Genomic DNA, 25,053 nt, shown 5'->3' on the forward strand with positions numbered 1-25,053 from the left:
CTTTGTTTGAATCTTGGTCCTGAAGCAGACTTGTGACATTTTTAATATTATTATTAGATAGAGGAGCATTTAATTTCTGTGGTCAAAATCCCGTGGGGGTGGGTGGGGTCCACCTGCACAAGAGGAATGGCATCAGTCATAGCAGGAGATTGCACCAGTTAACGCCAGTTAAAGTCTTTTCATTTCAGTTTTGGGGAGCACGTGAATTCATTGTGTTGAATATGATCTGTCTGTACCCCCAAATCACAGAAGGAAGCCTTAAAACAGCTGCAATGTGTCAATGACCTTGTTCCTGTTGCGTGAGGGGAGCTACGCAACAGGATTTCAACTTGTTTGTTTTTGAAGAGTTTGCAAAATTGACAAATCGCTTCTTATTTGGGATGGAAATGACTTGAAACTTGGTGGAGGGGGCACAGACCAACATGAAACTCACAGATGTTCACATTTCCACTTTGGACAAACTATAAAGTCAGAAACATCAGTTGCTACCTTCTATAGATCAGATGTTCTGCCCATCAATACTGTTGTTGTCCTCTCTGGAAGGGGGCATCTATCACTTCCTCGGAGGTGGATGTGATGCATCACAGGTTTAAAAGCAAGTGTCCTCTGGTGAAGTACGATTGTTTTTTCTGTCCACCACTGTTACCAGACGCAAGGTTACAAAATGATTGAGTTTGGATATAAGTAATATAGGGTACAATCTTCCTAGACTTGAAAACTCAATAATCCAATCCCATACCGTTGTCAGCTTTACAAATCTTGAGAAGGACTGTAGATATTATACATTGATATTCTGTCAATGCACGTATACCTGGAGAATAGATTCTACTTTTGCAGTACAGATCTTTCCACAAGATATGCCCCCCCATGTGTGTGTGCATGCACGCGGGCGTGTGTATAAGAAACAGGACCCTCAATTTGCATCCTCTTCCCACACATATATGTATATATTAACTGTGTGCTGGTAAAATGTGTGCACAGCTCTTTAATTCCTCTGGGTTCATTTTCTTATGGTCAACCATGGTGAAGCTCATTGAAGCCTCCTGACTAGGAGATGGGTGAGGTTAAAACCTGAGGCCCTGAGTTAGGATCATGCTTCTGACTTAAACTCAAAAAAAAGATAGTAGATTAGCCGTTGCCTTGATCTGCAGTGATATACTAGGTTAGCCTCTTCATGGAAACCAACCTTGTCATTGAATTGAGGTTTGATCTTGTGGGCAAAGAATGTTTTTCCAGGGAGTTGTGTTTCCAAGATTAAAGAGAAAACAAAAGGGGGCAGCCTCCCTTTAACTGCTCCTTAGCACCCGGGTAGGACTTATATTCTTACGACATATGGGCTGAAATCCTGTTTGAGTTGGCCTAATGGAAAGTTGCACCTGAGGAAACTCAGCCTTGGGTCCAGGCAGCCAGCATAGCACTATCAATTTCACAGTTCACATTACGGTTTTATTTCACACTGCAGTTGCACAACTGATTATGTGGCTCACAATTGCACAGTTCATGGTTGTAATTGTGAAATCAGCTACACAGTTCACAGTGGGACTGTTGCTGTTTAAAAAAGTGGAAGACAGAGAAATATGGAGCGGCCCTGAGCTATTTAGAATAAGGGTGGGATAACATGAGAAGGAGAAGCAAACAGAATTATGAGGTAATGAAGAAACTGGAGCAACCCAAAGCATTTCCTAGGATTATCAACATGATGTTCTCCTGCTTTCCGTTGCATTTAATACATCTGTACAGGGTCATAAAGTTAATGGTCTGTATTACAGGGATAAGAAGTAAAACTTATTTCCTGCAATTGAATGCAAAGTACAGTGAGGTCTCTACTTAAGAACTTAATCCATATTGGAAGGTGGTTCTCAAGTGGAAAAGTTCTTATGTAGAATCTGCATTTCCCATAGGAATGCATTGAAAACCATTTAATCCGTATCTGCTCTTTTCCGCCGTCCATAGAAACTAATGGGAAGCTGCTATTCCGCTTTCTACCACTAGAGGGGGATATTTTTTCTTTTTTTCCCTTAGGTCAGGGAACAGTGTTAAAAGCACTTCTGACGAAGCTAATTTTGAAGCAATGGACTGAAAACCAATTAATCTGTTCTGGCTGTTTTTTTGTTATGTAGAGGTGCGTTCGTACATTGAAGCATTAGTTCCCATAGGAACTAATGCAAAGCTGGTTAATACGTACTCTACCACTAGGGGGAGAACTTTTTGTTAACCTAAGATGACCTAAGGTTAAAAAAAGAGCAGGAAAGGTTTTTTTTTCCTGTTCTTATCTTGGATTTTTGTTCTCAAGTAGAAGCAAAATTTAGCAAATGGAGCTGTTCTTAAGTGGAATTGTTCTTAAGTAGGGACGTTCTTAAGTAGAGACCCCACTGTACTACGTCCCACATGTTTGGACCTACTGCATAAAGTAGAGGTGTTGGATGTGTGTGAGAGAAGGTAATCCCCATCCCCAGCCTCATGTGAAGGTGATCTGGGACAACCCGCCCTCCAACTTATCTACGCCATGCAAATCTCTCCTTCAGTTGCCCAAGGATGCTGATCATGTAGCCTCCTGGTTTGTTGAGTTTAAAAGAGGCTGACAGGTTTGCTTGCGCAGGATGTGGACTGGCAAGTTGCCATCGCCGAGGCAGGTCAAGAGATTTGTAGTGCAGTCAAGCCGGATTATTGATGTCACATTCGTTACACTTCTTTCCTCAAGAGTTTTAAAAAGGGCGGCCGGGGGTGGGGTGGGGTGGGGAAGGAAAAACAAAACCGAAAATATTGCAAACGGAGGGCTGCGCAGAACACCAAGAATCCAGGCTCTTAAATGGATTATTTTTGTGGCTGCGAAAGGGAATGAGCTGAAATCAGTAAAACCCTTTGCAAAACGAGCCCCTGAATGAAAGCAGAGACCTTGAGGTTTATTTGCTGTGACACTTCAGAGCAAAGCTCATGGCACTCGGTGGGAGAGACTTAAGTGCATGACGGACGGACTGTGTTTAGAGTCCCAGACAGTTTCACCCACTGTCCTCAGTTGACTTGTCTGGATCAAAAATATTAGACGTTTCTGGAAAGACACAATGCGGGGACCCTTATGTAGCAGTTGGCATCACGTATAATACAAGTGAGATCTCCAATATGGTGTGACAGTAAACAAATGTGTTACCTAAAATGGGATGGACAACTCTGGAAGAAGTGAGAAGGGCTTGAATTTACCTCAGAACTGTCGGCGGGGGGGGGGGGGGGTGTCACATGGGGCCATGAATGGATGAAGACTGCCCCAAATTAGAAAGGAGAAACAGATTGACAAAATATTTATTTCTACTTTTGATTTTAAAAAATGGCAGGGGGAGGGTTTGGGCTTTCAAAGGGCTGCCACACCACCACAGAAAAATCTTCTGTCCCTCAACAGCCTAGCGTGTGGTTCTTCTGGTGTGTGTCTGGGAGCCCTTAGTAAATGGCTTGAGAGGCCCACTTGTATCCCACAGGCTCCATTTTGTCCAGTCTTGCAGTGTATTTTCACCTCTTAACAGGACTGCTCCTACATACAGGGTTCTAACTAGCCATATGGCCAGCCCTGCCTTTCCCCAAATACTGTTGTCTTTTACATTAAGCTGAAGTCTGAACATGTTGGTACCTGTATGTGGTCCCATTTGGCAGTAGTCCTATCTATGGAAGGAATGTATGCTCACAGTTAAAATAAATGATAGATGTAGAGCTTGGAAATATTATTTTAGATTACCATTCAAGGAATCGTCAAGATGGTTTGATAGATTCTGGGGCCTCTAATTGAAGAAGTAACTGTTCTAAGCTTTGGATAGAGTGGACATTGTAGAAACCATAATAACTTGAGGCTTTGCTAATTCCATGACTTTTTAATGGTTTTGTTTGTTTGGATTTTGAAGATTTCTCTCTCCAGCTACTAATAACAATTGTATATTTTAAGTGGGAAAAGGAGAGACCGTAACTTAAACCAGCCATTCTCAACTGGGTCATAGATAAAGGTAAAGGTTCCCCTTGACATTTAGTCCAGTCGTGTCCGACTCTAGGAGGCAGTGCTCATCCCTGCTACCAAGCCGTAGAGCCAGCGTTTGTCCGAAGACAGTTTCCGTTGTCACGTGGCCAGCGCGACTTAGACCCGGAACGTTGTTTACCTTCCCACTGAGGTGGTCCCTATTTATCTACTCGCATTTACATGCTTTTGAATGGCTAGGTTGGCAGGGGCTGGGACAAAGTGAGGGGAGCGCACTCTGTAGCGTGGATTCAATCTTACGATGTCTGGTCTTCTGACCCTGCAGCACAGAGGCTTCCGAAGTTTAGCCTGCAGCGCCACCATGTCCCTCAACTGGGTCATATGGCCCCCCAAATGGTTCTAGCACATTTGAAAGGGGCTGCAGACTATAAACAATTCTTCACATTCCACTTTATAAGGTTCATTATATTATACAATCTTGTTTTTGGCCTATATTTACTTTCATATTGTGTTTATCGACATGGCCAAAAAAAGTTGTGAATGGCTGTTTTAAACAACAAACATCAGTTATGTAAAATAAACCAATAAAAACAAAAAAACAGACAAACAGAAGTGCAAACTTTTGAGTTTCCAAGGATTCTTCATCAGGGAAGATGGTACCAAAAAAATAAAAATAAAAAAGCCCATAGAGAACACAGAATAATTAAAAGAGTCAAGCTGTCAATCCAACTGTTGTGGCCATGAGGTCTGCAGCTACTGTTAATTACTGTAGATACATACAGTACCTAATGCATGCTTGAACTTATGGGGGCTTATTTCATAGTAGATACACATAGAACTGCCTCACGAAGTCTTGCTACTCTTTAAAGATGAAACAGTTTTGGTTCATTTTGTATAGATTGATTTCTCATGGGCTAAAATCTACCACTTGGACAACAGACATTCATCAAGCCAGCCCACTGCCACTCTGACTATCGGGTTGAGATGCATTAGTTGAAAGCTTTGTAAAAAAAAAAAAAAAATCTGAGTTCATAATGAAACTACATTCTTGAGTCTAGAAGATGCTTTGTATGGACACTCAAAGTCATGAGAGGTGGTACCCAGCCTCCTTGGTAGTGTAACTGGTATTTGATACAAGTCATATCGGCACAAATGGTTCCTTTGTTTTAAATGTCTGGTGAGAAATTCTGGCAAAAAGTCACAGGGTTAATTTACATGGTTGGCTACTTGGGTTTCTTAGCACTTCCATAAACCCCGCAAAAGTTTGTTGTTGCTGTTTAGAATAAGTAAAGGTTTGTGTTTAAAAGAGAGCACAATGAAATACACCCCAGTTACCAGCACTTCTTAACTGTATAACATTTCACCCCCATCATATGTGCCTTTCATAAATTGTCTTCATTATCTGTAGTTAATCCCATGTGTGCAGAAGCAAGTTGTTGTTATTTGCTCTGGCACAGATGGTTCAGTCCCATCAAACCATTGCCATCAGACACCTCCATCCTTCCCCCAGTATCTGACATGCAATAGTTGTGGCATAAGCAGGGCAAGTCAACCAAGATAAAAGCAGCCCAGTGGGCCACCAGAGTCCTGGACAAGAGCTGTAGATAAACACTCTCCTGATGATAGCCTGGGACAACAGACACAGCACAGTGGTGGAACACCTGCTTAGTTTGCACAAAATGTCATATTCAGTCTCTGGTGCTTGTGTGTGTGTGTGTGTGTGTGTGTGTGTGTGTGTGTGTGTGTGTGTGTGTGTGTGTGTGTGTGTGTGTGTGTGTGTGTGTGTGTGTGTGTGTGTGTGTGTGTGTGTGTGTGTGAGAGAGAGAGAGAGAGAGAGAGAGAGAGAGAGAGAGAGAGAGAGAGATTCCCAGTACTGTACTGTGTCCCCAGGTCTTCTAGGACTGCAATTCCTAAAAACCTTTACCACCAGCTGGTGTTTCTGGGAATTGCAGTCCAAGAATGCCTGGGTTACCTACCCATAGTTGGGAACCATTGTTTTAAATGATTAGATAGCCATTGCTGAGAATTGTCTCTTTCCAAGAAAAGCAATAGATTTGGTTATTTTGACAAAAGCTTGACGTGGATAAGGTCTTCTGAAAACCAGAGCAATCGGTTCCATTGTTGTACTGCTCTAACAGTTAGGACGTTTTTTCCCTGATATTCGGACAGAATCTGACTTCCTGTAACTTGAGCCTATTATTTTATGTCCTGCACGCTAGGATGAACCAGAAGAGATCCTGCCACTCCTTATCTTTGAAAAGTTTTCTTTCTCAGTCTTCTTTTTTCAAGGCTAAGCATGCCCATCTACTCATAGTTTCAAATAATTGGTATTTGGGTATATTGAACAGAGCTGGAGCAGCATGGGCATATTTAAAGGTGAATTATCACTCTTGGAGGCTTCCAGGACCTGTAAATTTAATATTTGTTGCAAAAAAGTGTCTGGAGAAGGCAGACACATACAACCTATGATCCTCATCTGCTCCTTGTGTAGGCTCATAAATCCTCATTTGCATCATCCTTGCAGAGGATAAATCACATCATGTTCTTTCTCACCTGCAGTTGCCACATGAGATACTGTTGTGTTCTCATATCATTTCTTGCATTTATGAGGTTTGGGTTTTTTTTGTTTTGCACAAAATAAGGCAATAAAGCAACAGTGTCATCAAACTGTGGAATAAGGCAAACTACAATAACTGCTGCATTATTTCATGGATGCCTGCTAGTTTAAAACTTTACATGGGATGTCTGTGCATCTCTTGCCAGTCCATTAGTCCTTCTGAGCTTGCTGTACATCTTTGTGGAGACCCTTTGTCTCCTCCTTGGCAAGAAAGAGGTTTTGAGGAACCCAGGGGTCATACAGGCTGTGGATTTCCTCCATTATTAGCAACACCTAGCTGCTTGAGCATTAAAATCATGCTTGTGTGGATAACCTACTCAAAAGTACTGATGTCAGTAGCATTTACTTCAGTGGAGGAGAATGTAATATTGCAATCTGAGTGTGAAACCACCTGGCACAAGCAGAAAGCAGAAAAAGACTTGAGGATATTTTCTACCTGGGTCGTAATAGCAAAACTGTATTTTTAAAAAATTGCTTCAAAAGCAGTGGTGGAAATTCAACCTACGTGGGCATAACTTGACTTTTACTGGCGCACTGAACAATTGGTCAAAACAGGAATCACACAACTGATGGTGCAATCGTGTTGCATAGTCCTTGTTGCCGGGGCACAGCATATTTACAATGTCTTGACATTACATTACACCTTGATGAAGAGGATTCTGGCCATTGGGAACTGCATGATATACAGGATTTGATTTTAAAAGTATTTATTTATTGTAGGAATGAGCATAGTCCCAAATGCTTAACTCATCTCCTTTCTCTCTTACAGCGGGAACGACATATATATTTAGTAAAGGTGGTGGACAGATTACATATACCTGGCCTCCCAATGATCGGCCCAGCACGCGAGCAGATAGACTGGCTATAGGGTTTAGCACAGTTCAAAAGGAAGCCATCTTGGTGCGAGTGGACAGCTCTACCGGGCTTGGTGATTATTTAGAGCTGCACATCGTAAGTACCATCAGCAAAATGCAATCTTACTGTTTATCTGTGTGTTTCATTTCCAGCTTTCGCAATGCCTATTATAATACTGTCCTTTTCTGAAATTGATTTCCTGCCTTTGAGTCCTATTTTTTTTCTCTACCCGAGAAAGCAGTTAAGTGATTTATAAATTTCAATCCAATTTTTGGAAAGAGATTTTGGCATCGGGAGACTAATCCTATTGGTTAACAGCAAAATGCAGGGCTTTAAAACCATTTTAGAGCTGCTGACTTCAGTGGGACTTAACGAAGGCTGCTTATTGGGTTCTGAATCACTTGGTGTAAAACTGGGACATTTCCTTTGGCTTTTGCAGCAATTTGTCAGAACGGGATGTGATAACAAACTATTTCCTAGATTGTGAGGATGGCAGCTGTAATTAAAGTTCATGCGTGCTTATAATACTCCTTTTGCTCTTTAGCACTTACATTGCCTTCTCCCCTCTGGCCCCTGGCCCATCCAGCTCCGATCTGCAAATCACTGACAATAATTTAATTAATTATCTTAATTAATTCTTCAGATCCCTTAAATGCCAGAGTCCCTATTCAGCCGTTCAGTGCATTACTAAATCTGCTAGGAAGAAAGCATGCTAGCTTTACCTCCTTCATCTTACCTCTCCATGTGCTAAAAGCACAGAAGAGAACATCATCCTCTCTGCGTTGAGCATCTGTGCACATTAGGCAGCCCTGCTTTTTCCATAAAATGTGGAGGCCAGGGGTAGAGATGAACAGGGCTAGTATGTTTCCTTACTCACATGCTTAATGAGGTACGTACTTCTTTCTTTGGCTTATCCTCGTATGTGACAAAGAGGAACTGTGACATCCTTCTCCCCGTTGGCATGGATGTTGATAAATTTCCTATCATTCTTGACAGAATTCTCACTTTCGGGAAAGAACTCTGGTTTACATAACATCGCCAACCTCTGTGCAAAAGTGTGCAAAGTGATCCAGACTGCAAACCTAGGAAGACGGCTGCTTGATTTAAGAATCTGAAGCACAGAATGTTTTTTTTCCCTTTGTTTCTTTCTTTCTTAATGATCAACCAGCCCTTTCATGCTGGCTATAGATATGTAGGAAAGGACCCTAGAAACTTTTTGCACTGATTATAGAGACTTTGTGTGACAGAAAAGGGTTTTGACTCTCTGTTGGAAGGGAGTAGTCTCACAAGATCCCAAAATGCCTTGTTGAGGTGGCCCATCGTGGAAAGACAGCCTAATTTGTCAAGAAACAGGACTTCAGCAGGCATAATTTTCATCTTCAACTTCAACCTTTTTACTGAATGACTGAATAGACCTGCTCATCTGTACTCACAATATGCACTATACCCACAGTCAGGTGGCAATATTTGGCCTCAAAATAAGTTGATTCTCCTACCCATGCAAGCACTGGAAGGTGTTGGGATATGGCAAAATCTACTTTCCAGCCATTATGGGGTTAATGTGTTTGCCTTAACTGAAGTGGACCTCACCTAGAAGTATGACCTAGTTTAGAGCCAATGGGGTAAAAGCGTGACGGGCAGGATTTTGGCCCGGGCAGTCATGGAGTGCCCAGGCCTGGAAGTTTGCGAAAGTCAAGTTTGGATGGGACCATACAGATGGTTGGACCAGCCCAAAATAGATTTAAGGAGGCCTGGAGGACCAGCCCAAGTCTGTGTCTGTAATTTCAGAGCTCTTTGCTATCACTGTTCTTGACTACATTAACATGTTGCTCTTTCACTTACCGTATTTTTCGTACCATAAGACGCACTTTTCCCCCACAAAACAGGGGGGTGGAAAGTCTCTGCGTCTTATGGAGCGAAGAAAACAGATTATATTTTCCTGTTTTCTTCTCCTAAAAAATGGTGCGTCTTATGGAAAGGTGCGTCTTATGTATATGAAAGTCGGGTAAGGATATGCTTGTACTAGCGGATCTGCAGAACAAGCTGTCATAGGAATTGGTAATGACCCCATTTGGTCAGGCCTGTTCTTAATCCTGACAGGAGCTGACTGGTCCCACCATCATGGTGGAGTGATAAATTTTGTGCAGAAAAACACAGTTGTCACCCGGCGAAGTCTAACAGGGTAATTTTGAGTTGCCTTAGAGCAAATAAGTAGCAATCACCATGGAAAGTGTGGGAATTTTTATGGCGTCATAAATAAATGATCAGTTGAGATAAACTTAAGTAGGCCAGTCAAGAATTTTAGCAGTTCAGATTAATCTCAGCTTTGTTCATATATTAAGTTGAAGTTTGATTTAACAACATTGCTATTTTGCTGAAGAAGGAATACTTCCTCTCACAAGAAATTACTTATTGATCTATTAGCAGTTTATACTTTGGCCTTGGAAAATGTTCAGTGGTGATTATTCCAAAAGTACACAGGGCCCTCTAGGTGAATTATAGGGGTCTATCCATTTGTATTCAAATGTTGTCTCTCTCTCTCTCTCTACAAAGAGCAAGAGCGAGATCTGTTTAGCTCATCTAACTTCTATGTTTGTCTCTTGAGAGCCAGTGTGGTGGTGCGATTCAGATGTTGGGCTGGGAAGATCTGGATTCTGGACCCACCAAACCATGACACTCAGCAGAGTGGCTGTCTTTCAGCTTATCTGGGAGAATGGGGATAGAAGCAATATTTGGTGGCTTGTGGAGATAGAAACATAACTAAGAAATAATCTAATTGCCTGCAACAATGGCAGAATGCCAAGAAGCTGATATCATTTGTTGAGTATTGCACCTTGATACAGTGCTTTGGAAACAAGTCAGTCAGTCAGTTAGTTAGTTAGTTAGGTTTTAAAAAACTGACCTGATACCACAGACTCATAGAATAACTGAATTGGAAGGGACCTATAAGGCCATTGAATCCAACCTTCTGCTAAACGCGGGAGTCCAAATGAAATTATATGTTACAAATGGCTTCCAATTTTGTCTTGAATGCCTCCATCATTGGAACGCATACCATCTCCTGAGATAATTGGTGTACCGGCCTCCCTCTACCTCACAAAGGGGGGGGGCGCTACGTCACTCTAAATCACTCTTCCACTGCCACCAACCATTCCCTCTAATAAGTAGCTTCAGGCCAAAATATGATTCAAAATAAAAACTCAGGTTTATTGGGTACAAATAAAGGGAATGGTAAATCACTTATAATTAAATAATAATTCAATCACTATAATAAAGGCACTACCATACACAGACTCTCACAATATATCACAGATCTCCTAACTCCTTTCTAAACCCTATCCAAGCCCTATCAGTCCCTATCTAAAATCTCTCACACACATTCACTCCCATTTATACAACAGCTCCACCCCTTATGGCCCACCCTCCGTCACACCATTGGTAGATGACTCACAGCTTTAGCAGTGACGGACAGGTGAGGTCATAGCTGTATGTAACAATTGGTTCCATTGTCATACTGCTCAAACAGTTCAGAAGCTTTTCCTGATATTCGAGTGAAATCTGGCTTCCCGTAACTTGAGTCCATTATTACGTGTCCTTGTATTTTGGGATGATCGAGAACATATCCTGCCCTTCCTCTGTATGATTACCTTTTAAGTATTTGTAGTGTGCTACCATATCTTTTCTCAAGGCTAAACATGCCCAGTTCTCTCAGTCATTGGAGACTGATCATTGGATACCTATTGGACTCAGGCCATAGTTATTCATATGCTGTTTCCCACAAAAAAAAATCAAATTAAAAAAAAAATACATATTTGCACATGGAGCCAATAAATAATTGAACAGCAGCAGCATGCAGTGCATATAAAACAAACATGTATATAGGGTTATCCACAAGACTGAGCAGGGCTTTGGACTTGATGACTTTGTAGTCCCCATCCAACTCAATTGTTCTATGATGCTAAGATAACTTTCGTCCTCCCTGACCATTTCAAATGCCTGGAGTTAGAAGTCTCTCCTTGGAGTCTGAAGTTGTGTTGGCTAGGGAGGAGCGAATGCACCAAACCCAGACTCACAGAGATTCTTGTTTGCCCTATGACAAGCTTGTCCTGACCTGTGTCCATTTCAGGCTGTGAGAACTTCCCTGCCCCACTGGGCATATTTTTCAGACAGGCGTGTCTCTGCATGCATTCTCCCAGTGATTGAACATTGTGTGTGGATGTTTTTCAGATGGATGCATTTTCTGTGCACATTTTTCAAACATTCCTTCCAAGCACATTTTTCATTCTTGAATTGCATTGTAAGCTCTGAGACGTACAGTTTTCTGATTGTAAGTGAATCTGGGCTTATGTTCAGGTCTGGAAGGTGCCGGGTAGGTAAATGAAAAATTGAATTCTATATATTTTGCATGCATTCCAAATACCAATGTACCACTCTCTTGGTTTCTATGGAATTACCTTTTTTAAAAAGAGAGTTTCAGAGCCATTTACCTTTTTTTCAAACATTTACTTTTTTTTTTTTTTTGGCAATCACGGAATAAAAAGCAAAGACAATCCCAAACTAGATACCAAATCAGACAATGCCTAAACAATAGCAAATTAGATATGAAAGAAATACCTCCCCCGGAGTTCCATGCACCATCAAGGGAGCAGAACTTGATGGTGTATCAGATTGATTGGTGAAACCTCACAACAATCTCTTTATTCTATAGAATGTCAGAGAATCAGTCTCAGGACATTGCTGTCTCTCAGAAAATCAAGTGATAATGTCATACACAGGGGGATTTTTTTTTTCTTTATAATGAAAGACTTCCCCCTTCTCTCTTTTGATTTTTCTGACTTGCAAATATTCCCTTTCATCACATGGAAGCGGTATCTGTGTGATGGAAGGATGAACGTCTTCATTACTGAAATCTCCCCTGCTTGTAACTTAATAATAATAATAATAATAATAATAATAATAATTTATTGTCATTGTAAGTATATACACATACAACGAAATTCACAGACACCCAGAGACCAGACACATGCACACACATAAAATTCCCAAACACTCCCCACCCACTAAAAGTCCCCCACTAAAAATACAAACATCTACACCGCAGGCCAAGTTACACAGTCCAACTAATTATTCACTACTGATGGTCTTTAAGCTCATTATTAATTGCAATTATAGCTCTGGGATAAAAACTATTGAGAAAACGTGTGGTCCGAGTCTTAATTGTTCTATATCTTCTGCCAGATGGTAACAGTTCAAAAAAGTTATAAGCAGGATGGGAAGAGTCTCTCAGGATGCTATGTGATTTCTTTAGACAGCGGGATGTGAAGATGTCATCCAGGGTTGGTAGCTGGAGCCCGATGATATTCTGGGCAATTTTAATGGTTCTCTGTAGAGCTTTTTTGTCCGCTACAGAGCTACTCCCAAACCATGCCAGAATGCCATAGGTTAGGACACTCTCAATGGTGCTACGATAGTATGACAGAAGCAAATGCTGAGATAAATTTAACTTGCCGAGCATTCTCAGGAAATACAGCCTCTTCTGTGCCTTCTTCATTAGCATGTTGGCATTTATAGTCCATGAGAGGTCCTCTGAGATGTAAGTACCCAGAAATTTAAAACTACCAACTCTCTCCACTTCCTCACCGTTTATGTACAGTGGTAAATGTACATATCTCTTCCTCCTAAAATCAATTATGAGTTCTTTAGTTTTTTTGATGTTAAGTGTGAGATGATTTCCTTTACACCAAAGTATCAACCTTTGTACTTCCTTTCTATAAGCAGACTCATTGTTCTTATTTATGAGCCCCACCACTGTCGTATCATCCGCAAATTTAATAATTGCATTGGTGTTATACAGTGGGGTGCAATCATGTGTGTACAGGGAATAGAGGAAGGGACTTAGCACGCAGCCCTGGGGAGCTCCTGTACTTAGTACCAGGGTAGAAGAATGGTGAGATCCCATCCTTACTGACTGTGGCCTATCTGTCAGAAAATCCTTTATCCACATGCATATCTCCTGAGGTAATCCCAGGTTGATCATTTTAAAAAACAACCTATTTGGTAGAATGGTATTAAAAGCAGAGCTATAATCCACAAACAACAGCCTCGCATAAGTTCCCTGATGTTCTAAGTGGCTCAATACAGTATGGAGTACAATGGACACAGCATCATCAGTAGATCTATTAATAAGTAGATCTATTAAGTAGAACTTAATCCAGCAGAGGCGGTTATGGGTATTTAAACACTTCCTTACTCTGTCTCACTGCTCCCATGTGATGAAAGGGAAAAAAGCTAGCAGGAGAGAAGCAAGTCTTTTATTATTGGAAGTCTTCTCTCTGATGGTGACATCATAACCCTTTGTCAGGTATAGCTATGCCAACATGACATCAGCCAAGATGTGGCTAAGGTGAAATATTAAATCTCTAAAATAAAATATAAAGATATATACAAATGCGTAAAACTATCATTTTTTCAAATAACGCACCCCTAAATATATGGAAATTCCTTTCCCAAAATTAAGAGATTAGAGGCCTAATTCATGATCCCTCTGGAATACACGTCAATGAGGTTTGCCATGTTAAACTGTTTCACCATATATAACAAAACAACAACAATAATGAAACAGAAAGAGCAAACAAAAATGTTGTGCCCCATTAAGACTAACAGATTTATTTGAATGTGGACTCCCGTGGATTTACAACCCACTTCCTCAAATGCATGGAACATCACAGATCCAGCGTGGAACACAACAATAGGCCCCATACGGAGTATGTGGTAATGGCGTGGCAATGAAATGAAATGGGGTGTAAAGAGAAATAAAAATTTGGGTAAAGAAACTAAACTCCTCTCCTTTTTTTAGACTTAATAACCACAGCCGCTTTCTTAAAGATTCCACATTCACTGGGCTTGACCAAGTAGTCCATAGGGATGACATGAACATCCGAAATCCTAACAGTGTAGCTTCCACTTCCATGTTTAAAAGAAATAGGGAAAATAACTCAATATGAAGTTCTCTTTTTGCTGGAGAAGGGCTTTAGTTTAGTGGTTGACTATGCAGTTGACATGTTGAATGACCCAGACTGAAAATTTTCCAGCTTCTTCCCTCTATTCTTACAGGCCCTGATCCGTGCTCTGCCTTAGTACTGTATTGTCTCATTTGACTGGTGGGAGCCTCCCCAGTGTCTTGGGCAGAGATCCTTCTTATCACTTTTTCCATGATTTCTTTTCAACAAACAATGCTAAGAATTATATGTGGGACATATGCCCTGCCATTGAGTTGTGCTTCCTCCAAAGTTGGGAATCATTAAATCTTTGGGATTCTAACTCTCAGAATTCTTAGTTAGCAAGGTGGGAATCTGAGAATTCTGGGAGTTGTAGTCCCCCCCTACTGTAATGACTGGGACTCAGAAGGCCTGGGTCCAACTCTCTCTTTGTCCATAGAAACTCACTGATTGGGAGCAATGGTAAAGCTACTGGTTGTTGTGGGTTTTTCAGGCTCTGTGTTCTGAAGGTTGTTCTTCCTAATGTTTCGCCAGTCTCTGTGGCCGGCGTCTTCAGAGGACAGGACAAAGAGTAGTAAAACTACTCTTTGAACATTTCTCATGCCTTAAAACCCGTTATTAGTGTTGCCACAAATAGTGCCTAGGTGGCACTATATAACAATGGGTGTTGTTTTGTTTTGTTGATTCCAGCTGCCAGAATTCTCTAAGGTTTCCCTGGCAGAATTCTGGATGTTCCAGCCCACAAATAGGTGCCAACAGATACCTCCCTTTCACTCACAAGGACAAGACTCACCTGGACACTCACTGGACAAGGGCAAGCCTCCTTGAGGGCCTTGTTTTCGGCCTTCTTTTTCTGCTGCAATACTTTTCGGGAGTGGTAGTTTAATTGCCCTTTATCCAATATAGAGGGGCGCCTCCTGAAGAACCACCACCTTCAGGAAGTGTTGCAACAGCTTCCCCCCTGTGAGGGCTTGGCCTTTGACAGATGGGTGAAATGAATGTATCTGTTGGTGCAGATATGTGTTGGGGAGTGGAACTCTCGGAATTCTGCAAGGGGCACTGGAGAATTCTCAAAGCTAAGTCCGAAAGAAAAGAACAGAACAGAAAAGAACAGACCCTTAACTATAGCAGCAAGAACATAGAAAATGGAACTTTTTAAGGCTCTGGATTCCTCTGTATTATTTCTTCTTCATCATCATCATTTTAAAAGACAGTCAGAGGTGGGGGGGTTTAATCAGAGAAACAAAACACAAGATCTGCTCTCCACCTTTGGGCCAGTTTATGAAGATTGGTGTGAACCTAGAAAATTCCAATTTGATGGAAATTTGGTATTTGATTGCTCCTTGACTGTCTGAATCAGCCTTTAATGTTAGACTAGAAACACAATTTACCCACACAGAAATAGTCCTCCCAAATTAACTGGTGCTAATCCAGGGAACAGTTTAAAGCACCCTATAATTTTTCACATTGTTGGGTGCCTGGGGTATCAGAATTGCACAGCACCACACTGTTATATACAGAAGAACTTTGCATTGCACAGAAAGTGACATTAACATATATATACAGTGTTGAATGCTTTTAGCAAGTTTTCTGATTAAAAACTAAACCTTAAGAAGTTTGCTAACATAATTCAGCAATTACAGTCGGTTGGATAAACTGAACATACATTCTAAATTAACTGTATGAGGACAGTTATGAAGTTCTACCTTGTCCCCTTTAAAGATTGAGAAAACATTTTTTGCTAGTAGGGGGAAATGATCTTTGTGTCAGAGCTACGAATCCTGCAGCTTCTTGCATTCAGAGAGAGAAACCAAGCAAAGACATCACTCTTTTCTCTGGGCCGTATGATTTCTCTGTGCAAGATACCTGTTCTCACAAGCAATTTTGCAGGAAATCTCATGGGTGATGGGGTTTTCCTGCAAGAAATGCCTAGCTGCACATGTAAAACTTTTCAGTTCTATGGGCTACCAGTATGTTGTGCTCATAGCAGGATTCAACGTTCTGTAAGCCACTCACGTTTGTTGAAGAGCAGCTCTGACAATTGGTTGTTGTGGGTTTTTCGGGCTCTTTGGCCGTGTTCTGAAGGTTGTTCTTCCTAACATTTCATCAGTCTCTCCATCTTCAGAGGACAGGAGTCAGAACTCTGTTTGTGCTCTGGTTCTCAAAGCTCTGACAATTGCTTTGAGAAGTGGTTAACTGATGAAAAAAGGTACTGTGTCAGCTTCATGGTTTTTCTCTTGCATGGTGTCACTTTATGAAGGGTAGGGAACAGAAGAGGGTATCCTGTGCACCAGTGGTCCTCAAACTTGCTGTGCTGGCCAGGATTTCTGGGAGTTGCGGTTCAAGAACGTCTGGGGAACGCAGTTTGAGAACCACTGCTGTAGACCCTCTTGACTGCTGCTGGCATAGGTGTTGTCAATTCCTTACAATAACTATATGCCAATGTAGACAGGCTCTATCACCAACATCAGAGCATAGTTCAGATTGACTACAGGTTTCTTGAATATAGATGGAAAGGAAAAAATGAGTTGATTTTCCTGAACTCAGGATACTGGTGGTGTCAAGAATCAAAATGTCAAGCAGCCTTTCCCAGCAGTTTCCTAAATATGTGTTAAATTCCCAGGAATACAAAATGAAGCCTGGGGGAAACTGTATGCCATGGCACGAAACACGAGTCCTCTGGTGCCACTTTTGGAATTTGCCCAGCTGAAGGGGAGAGGAGCTACCACAAAACAGTGCCCCAGTCACACATCTTAGGCAGGCAACTCAAAACAATACTATACCCGATGGTATTGGAAATAACCTTGCCTCCCCCCCAAGAGAGGCATCAGACATTTATTTATGTATTTATTTGCTTCTTCAGTTATAACACTTATCTGCCATCTTGCTGCCCCAGCAGGGCTCCCAAAGTGATTTACAGTAGACTGAAATCATTAAAAAGAATTAAGTTTTAAAAGATTGTTTGGAAGGAGAACCAGATTATCCCTAAAAAAACACTGTAAAACAAAGTCCATAGAGGCCAAAGGCCTTTCAGAAAGTGGACTTTTCTCTCTCTGTCAGCAGCTTAACAGAGATGAAGCTGGAATAATTTTTATTGGGAGGGAGATCCAGAGACGAGATAACATTCATGTATCTCCAAAGCATAGTCTCTAGATCCTTCGAGGTGCTCGTCCCCCTCTATTCAGCACTGGTTAGGCCAGACACCACACTTCAAGAAGGTGCTGAGAAATTGGAACAAGTTCAGAGGAGGGCGACAAGGTGATCAGAGGGCTGGAAACCAAACACTATGAGGAAAGAATTGGGCATGTTTAGCCTTGACAAAAGAAGGCAGAGGGTTGATGTGATAACACTTTTCAAATGCTTGAAAAGCTGGCATACAGAAGACGGGCAGGATCTGTTTTCAATCATTCCTGTGTGAAGAACACACAACAATGGGCTGTGTTACAAGAAGACAGATTTCGGCTGAATATCAGGAAAAAAAATTCCTATGTGTAAGAGCAGTACCGCAATGGAACTAATTACCTGGAGAGGTGGTGAGTGCTCCAACACTGGAGGTGTTCACGAGAAATTCAGCAACTCCCGGACAGATACCCTTTGATTTTTATTCCTTCGTTAAGCAGGGGGTTGGAGTCGATGGCCTTGTAGGCCCCTCCGAACTTCATCACTCTATGATTCTATTATTTGGTTCAGATGTAACCATGTCTTAGTTACATTCAGTGTGGACCGCAAGATGCTGCATCCATGAGACTGTCTTTGGAAAGCGCTTTAAAACTTCAGAGGGTCCCAAATCCTTCAGCCAGATTGCTGCTTGGAGTGGGTTAGAGGGAGTGCATAAATTTCCCTTTGCTACCTATTGATTTATTTCTGGTCAAAATTCAAAATATGTGTTACGATCTCATATTTCTAACTTTAATAGATCTGTGGTCTATATAACTTACATCTATGAAAGACCATATACGGCCATATAAACTTGCCCAATCTGAGATCTTCTAGGAAGCCCTCCATACCCCTACTTCTTCTACTTTCACGGTTTTGTTTTGGTGAGAACCTGAGTTTGGTGAGAACCTGAGGGCTTGGAGTCTCCTCATAGGCGGTGCATCTTGAAGGCAGAATATACATTTAATAAATAGAAATAAACAAACAACTAGGCTTGAAGTCAGATTGAAAGACATGATGATAGCCCATCTCATTCAGAAGCCCCTGGAGCTGAGGCCTCATCAGTATCATCGTTGAGAAGGGGATATTGGAGATTCTCATGAAATTACTCAGTGCAGTGCAACGAAACTATGATCTGTTGAAGGAAGACATTCGGACTTTTTCCTATTCACTCAATAATTTCCAATGCTGACTGCTTTTAGAGGCCAGGAAGGGCAAGACCCAAGCACACTTGAGGTAGACCTCACCTCAAGGATTCCAAGCAAGAGAAGAAACCTCAGGCTAGCTTTTTACCTTCTCTGCATTATTTTCTTCCTGCTGGAGTGGGGTCTATGTTGTTAATCCATTCTTCTGAGGCAATTTCAGATGGATTTTGAAAAAGTGACTGACTTCATCTTCTGAAAACCTTAATTCCTTGGGATATTTGCCCTCATCAAAATTAATTCATGTGTCAATAAGAATGTGGGGATCTTTCCTTCTGTCTAATCAAAATTTGAGAGATTGAGGATTATTAGAATACCTTGCATAGAAAGAATCCCTGGGGTCACCAGAATGAAATTATTTTCCGATTTGCACATCTAATAAAATAATATTATTTTATTTATTTCACAATTTTTAGCCACTGTTGTTTATCAATAGTTGTATGTGTCGCCTTCTGAATAGTTTCAATATTTCCCCCCTAGAGGAAACTTTTCTGTGTATGCATATGCACAGAGAGTGTACACACAGAAAATCTATACATAACTAGGCTTTGTCATAGTAGTTTGTGAAGATCTGGTACAAACACAAGATGTACAACTAAAGGATACATATCCCTCTCTCTCTCTCTTTCTCTCTCTCTCTCTCTCTCTCTGTGTGTGTGTGTGTGTCTAGATCTATAGATCTTGTTATATAGATATATCCTTCAGTTGTACATCTTGTGTTTGCATCAGATCTTCACAACCTATTATTACAAGGCCTAGTTGTGTGAATAATTGTCAGACTCAGTGTCTAGAAGTTGTCCCTGGGTCATGAGGAACATGGTTTGATTAAATGCTGCCAAGACACACACAAACCAAAGAGGTTATGTTTAATTAACCTGAATTTCTCTGATGCTGCAGTATCCCATTCTGAGAAATAAAGACAATCCAACAGAGTATTTGATTTTGATTTTTCTTCATTTGTTAGGGCAAATGGAAAAAGAGTTCTAGAAATTAATTAATCGAATTGGAATGTTGAAACAAGCAATGAATAGAAGGGATAGCTGAAAAGACATTTTTTCCAATGGAAGTCTTAGTTGGTCAAGTATAAGTGTTATTGTTGTGGCATGTTTACTTCTGGCAACTGGGGTTTTCTACCTCCAACAAGCCTCATCTCCTGTGCCCCTTGACTACTATTCTTTTAGCCTGCCTTTCTCCACCAACTTTCCTCCCTCTTTGGTGTATTACCAAAGAGGGAGGGAGAAACACACCCTTTTTCTTTATTTGTATCTTTTGGTGGTGCAACATCATCAGCATAATAAAATAGAACCCGTGTTTGCTGAAGTTCTTCTACTTTAAAACAAGACAAACAGAGAGAAGGGTTTCCAAAAGGTTAATTAGATTCAAAACAATGCAAACTCTTCCTCACACTTTTTTTAAAAATGGGGAAAAAAGAAGGTGTGGGTTCTTTGTGCTCTGGCGCCATTAAAAGATCTGCCTGGGTTGAGGATTATGATAGCTTCAGCACTTATTCTGCATTTCATCCTCCCCCCACCACACTTCATCTGAAGAAGCCTGTGATGCAGTCTGTCTTGAAGTAGAAATGACTCCCCCCCAAAAAAAAAATTACCTCAGGAACCTCATAAGTATAACCTGCAAGTGTCGCCTGCATCTTCTATACCACACTGGACCAGCCCCTTAGTTGGTTCTGCAGCCTCAGAAACTTGTATATGCGCAGCCTTATCCAAGCATCACTTTCACAAATAGACATACCATACTTAGAGAAGAAAGCTTCGTCTCGCTGTTCTTCATTGTCGCTTCCGATTAGAGATGGGCATGAAACAAAAAACAAACCAGAAAATTCGTAAAAAAAATTGCTGATTTGTTGGTTCGGGCTTGTGTTTGTCAAAACTGACAAACGAAAACAACTGAACCAACAAACCTTTTGAACAATTTAATGAACTTCCTGGTTCGTTTGCCCTCCCGTCTTCATAGCCTGCTTCCTGCCTCCTTCTCCTTGCGCCCCCCCCCCCCCAATCACCTCCTTACCTTGTGCTACTGCTTCCTCCTCCTCCACCACCACCACCACCTCCATCTTCAGAGACAGCAGCCTGGCTTCCCTTCGGAGAGCTGGGCCTCTTGTCTCTGCATATGCCTATCAGCTGACAGGGATGGGTATGCACAGAAACAGCAGCTTGGTTTCCCGTGAGCCAGGCCTGCTATCTCGGAACATGTGCCAGTTGATCAGGGAGATCAGCTGGGACCTACATTCCCTATAAGCAGTGCGGCCACGTGGCCCTAAATCAGGACCACATGGTGCTGGATCAGGCTGTTCTTTTACATCCAGTTGCAGCCAGAACAGTGATGGAGGAGGAGGCGGCAAGACCAGATAGGGAGGTGATGGGGGCAGTGGGAAGGGGGCAGGTGGGTGTCAGAGTGGGTGGGTGGGTTTAGTTTCCCTTCCCTCCAGGCACGAACTTTTTTTTAAAAAAATGAACCGGTTCATGTTTCATTTTAAAAAAAAACACGTTTGGAAAGTTCGTGGTCCATGGGTAGCCATGAACCAAAAAGCACAATGATTCACCATTTTTCTGGTCTGTGTCCATCTCTGCTTTCTACACACAGAAAGCAGCAGGTCTTTAGAGGAGAGGTCTGTTTCTGCATTTAGGCTCTCCATAAAAGTGAGAGCTCATTAAGGAGGAACATGAGCAGGACCCTCTTCTCTGAAGATGTGCTGGTTCCCACAAAATGTTGGTTCTCACAAGTAGAAAGAGACAACGGAAAGAGGAGGAGTGAGGACTTTATCCCCCTTGAAGGAGGGGGGGGAGACTATTCATGAAGGCAGCAACTGAAGGTAACTTAAGTGTCTGGCTTTGTCAGTCCTTATATCTATATACCTATTGTAGGAGTGAACACCAAATACGACCACTTGGAAAGGCAATTTATTAGTAATGTGGCAGTAAGGCAGAACCACACCAGATCAGATTCTCTCCTTTGGGGTGTTTACAGGATCTTTTAATACCTTTCCAGTTAAACTCAGCAAGCAGTTAGAAGGGTTTTTTTCCTTACTTAGTAAGAAACCATTAATAAGCAACTAAACAACTATTTCAGCTCAAACGCTGAACGTGTTTTTACACTGCTTTTCTATATTATGGTGCTGTTTTTGTTGCTGTTGTTGGTGGTGCTGCTGCTTCTGTTTTGATTTATATGCCACCCCACAGTGCTGAAGCACTCTCTGGGCAGTTTACAAGGTAATTATGCAAACAACACTTTGCCTCTCAATGAGTTAGTTACTTATTTTATCAACCAACGAAGAAAGGAAGACTGAGTCAACCCTGAACCAAGGTACCTGAACATGGGATGAAACCAAGTTTGAGAGTAGAGGCTTGACTGTGGTTGTTGTTTAATCGTTTAGTTGTGTCCGACTCTTCATGACCCCATGGACCAGAGCACGCCAGGCCCTCTTGTCTTCCATTGCCTCCTGGGTCAAATTCATGTTGGTAGCTTCGGTGACACCATCCAACCATCTCATCCTTTGTCATCCCCTTCCCCTTTCCCAACATCAGGGCCTTTTCCAGGGAGTCTTCTCTTCTCATGAGATGGCCAAAGTATTGGAGCCTCAGCTTCAGGATCTGTCCTTCCAGTGAACACTCAGGGTTGATTTCATTCAAAATGGACAGGTTTCTTCTCCTTGCAGTCCAGGGGACTCTCAAGAGTCTCCTCCAGCACCACAATTCAAAAGCATCAATTCTTTGGCGATCAGCTTTCTTTATGGTCCAGCTCTGACTTCCGTACATCACTACAGGAAAAACCATAGCTTTGACTATGCGGACCTTTGTCGGCAAGGTGATGTCCCTGCTTTTTAAGATGCTGTCGAGGTTTGTCATAGCTTTCCTCCCAAGCAGCAGGTGTCTTTTAATTTCATGGCTGCTGTCACCATCTGCAGTGATCATGGAGCCCAATAAGGTAAAATCTGTCACTGCCTCCATCTCTTCCCCTTCTATTTGCCAGGAGGTGATGGGTCCGGGGGGCGGACCTTCATTATCTGCACCTCTGGGGGGATATTCGTATTCATATACGAATACGAATTCATTAGCTGCACCTGTGAATGAATACGTCCATCTCTCCTCTTAATAATAATATTTTGGGTAGAGGCAGAAGCAAAGTCTGCATTGGCCCCTCCTCAGTATGGTTGGGGTCTCCATGTGTGCATGGTAGGCGTGTCTTTTGTTGTGCCACACCTCCCTCCGTTCTAGGGTGGCCATACTGTCAAGAGGACAGGGTTCCTATACTTTTAATCATAGTTTGGAAGGTCAAGTTTTAGCTTCACCCTCGAGCAACACCCTCAGAAATTCTCTGTGGGCATCTGATCCTCATGATCATATGACCACCCTTTCCCTATCAACTGTATTACTGCTTCAAGAAAGATAATTTTTTTGAACTACAACTCTGAGAATCCCCTAACCAGACTGGCTGAGGAATTCAGGGAGTTGTCATCTAAATAAAAACCTTTTCCACATGCTGCTTTCCCTGTTATTTATGGAATACGCTCCACACCTTGGCTTGTTCCAGAAAGGCTTTTGACCTATCTCTCCTGATCTTCCATCCCAATTTTAGTATGATTCCCCCCCCTTTTCCATGCCTGTTCATCATTTCAGCATGGGGGGGGGCTTGGATATTTGTGGTGTTTCCTGCTAGCATCTGGGTAAGCCATCAGTTATGTCACAGTGTGAGCCTTTAATTGCAATGGCTTTGTGTACATGTCTGCAAGCTGTCGTACTCAGCTAGTAATAACTCTTGCTCAGAGCGGTGCCAGGGGATCAACTAGTTGCTCGCTATGGCTAGATCGCTCTCCCAAGATCACTTCTTCAGAGCGTTCGGTGTGCTGTTTTCTAGTGCCCTAATTGCTTATGACTAAGGGAAAAATAAAATAAACGTAACTGTTATACGCTTAGAGTCGAAAATAAAGACATCTGTGCACTTTGGTAGAGGTGGAGTTTGTAATGGACCTCATGAAGGGTACAGATTGTGCCGAAACAGTTCTTGCTCTTAACATGTAAATACTTTCAACCAGTAAAATAAGTAAATAGAAATTTAAATGAAATATAGAGAACTCAATGTCCCTATTCACTCCTGAGCAAATTGTGTGTATTTACCATGGTAGTGGAGTGCTCTAGTTTTGCTACCTTTGTTTCCAGTTTTATCACCCTTCTTTACATGGAAAGAAGGTCATCAAGTCCATGAAGGTGTTTGCGGTCCTCGCTGAAGTGGACACGTCCTGTGAATACAGATAGCAGTTCTTGTTCATGCTTCATACCCTCCACAGGCAGGAAAAACCTGACAGAAGCTGAGGAGATGTTTCCTGTTCTGAAAAAAGTTACAGTACTGTCGTTGGCAGAGGCAAATACAGTTCCAAGAAGTTTTTAAATATAAACCCATTCTCATTCTTTTTCTCCCTATGTGTCTCTCTCTATATATATACCTACGCGACGGAGTGAGTGTCCGTCGCTTGTCCCAGCTCCCGCCAACCTAGCGGTTCGAAAGCATGCAAATGCAAGTACTGTAGATAAATAGGGACCACTTCGGTGGGAAGGTAACAGCGTTCCGTGTCTAAGTCGCACTGGCCATGTGACCACGGAAGATTGTCTTCGGACAAAATGGCTTGGAAACGGGGATGAGCACCGTCCCCTAGAGTCGAACACGACTGGACAAAAATTGTCAAGGGGAACCTTTACCTTTAAACTATGTACTTTAGGTCTCTGGCTGTGGAGCCAAAGGTTGGGAGTTCGATTCCCCCAATGTGCCTCCTGTGAGTAGAGCCAGCCTGTGTGGCCTTGGGCAACCTGCACAGTCCCAAGGCGTTCCTAGAAGAAGGGAATGGTCAACCACATCTGTGTATTCTCTATCCCAACAACCTTTGAAAAGGGTCACTATAAGATATGACTTGATGGCAAATGACGATGATGGTGATATACAATCCATATCTGTATTGTAACTGTATTTTTGGAAAGCAGAGGACAAAGTAAAAAAAAACTTGAGGGAAAAGGTAGAACAAAATATTATACATATAAAACATTAAAAATGCCCTAGTTTTTCATCATCAGTTAGATAAGCATTTAATTTAACAGCAGACTTAATTCTGAGTAGACTCTTTATGCTGTCATCGTGCACTAGATCCGGCAACAGTAAAACAGACACAAAACTTGAATGTGAGTTTCCTTTTAATCTTGGAGTAACAACTGGAATAAAGTTATATGGGATTCTTAGGAGACATTCTTTTGAGCCAGTATTGAT

The 25,053-nt window shown here is 41.8% G+C and overlaps 1 protein-coding gene across 50 annotated transcripts in view; it reads left to right on the forward strand.

Annotated features, from left to right (window-relative positions):
* NRXN1 (neurexin 1) overlaps positions 1–25,053 on the forward strand; it is a 1,165,889-nt gene that overhangs the window by 859,644 nt on the left and 281,192 nt on the right. For all 50 annotated transcript variants that reach the window (XM_078382536.1, XM_078382566.1, XM_078382658.1 and 47 more), the window contains one exon: positions 7,342–7,523. In XM_078382536.1, the coding sequence (XP_078238662.1) occupies positions 7,342–7,523 (182 nt within the window). The remainder of the gene's footprint in view (positions 1–7,341; positions 7,524–25,053) is intronic.

This window comes from Pogona vitticeps, chromosome 1 (genome assembly GCF_051106095.1).
Source record: "Pogona vitticeps strain Pit_001003342236 chromosome 1, PviZW2.1, whole genome shotgun sequence".
Lineage (NCBI taxonomy): Eukaryota > Metazoa > Chordata > Lepidosauria > Squamata > Agamidae > Pogona > Pogona vitticeps.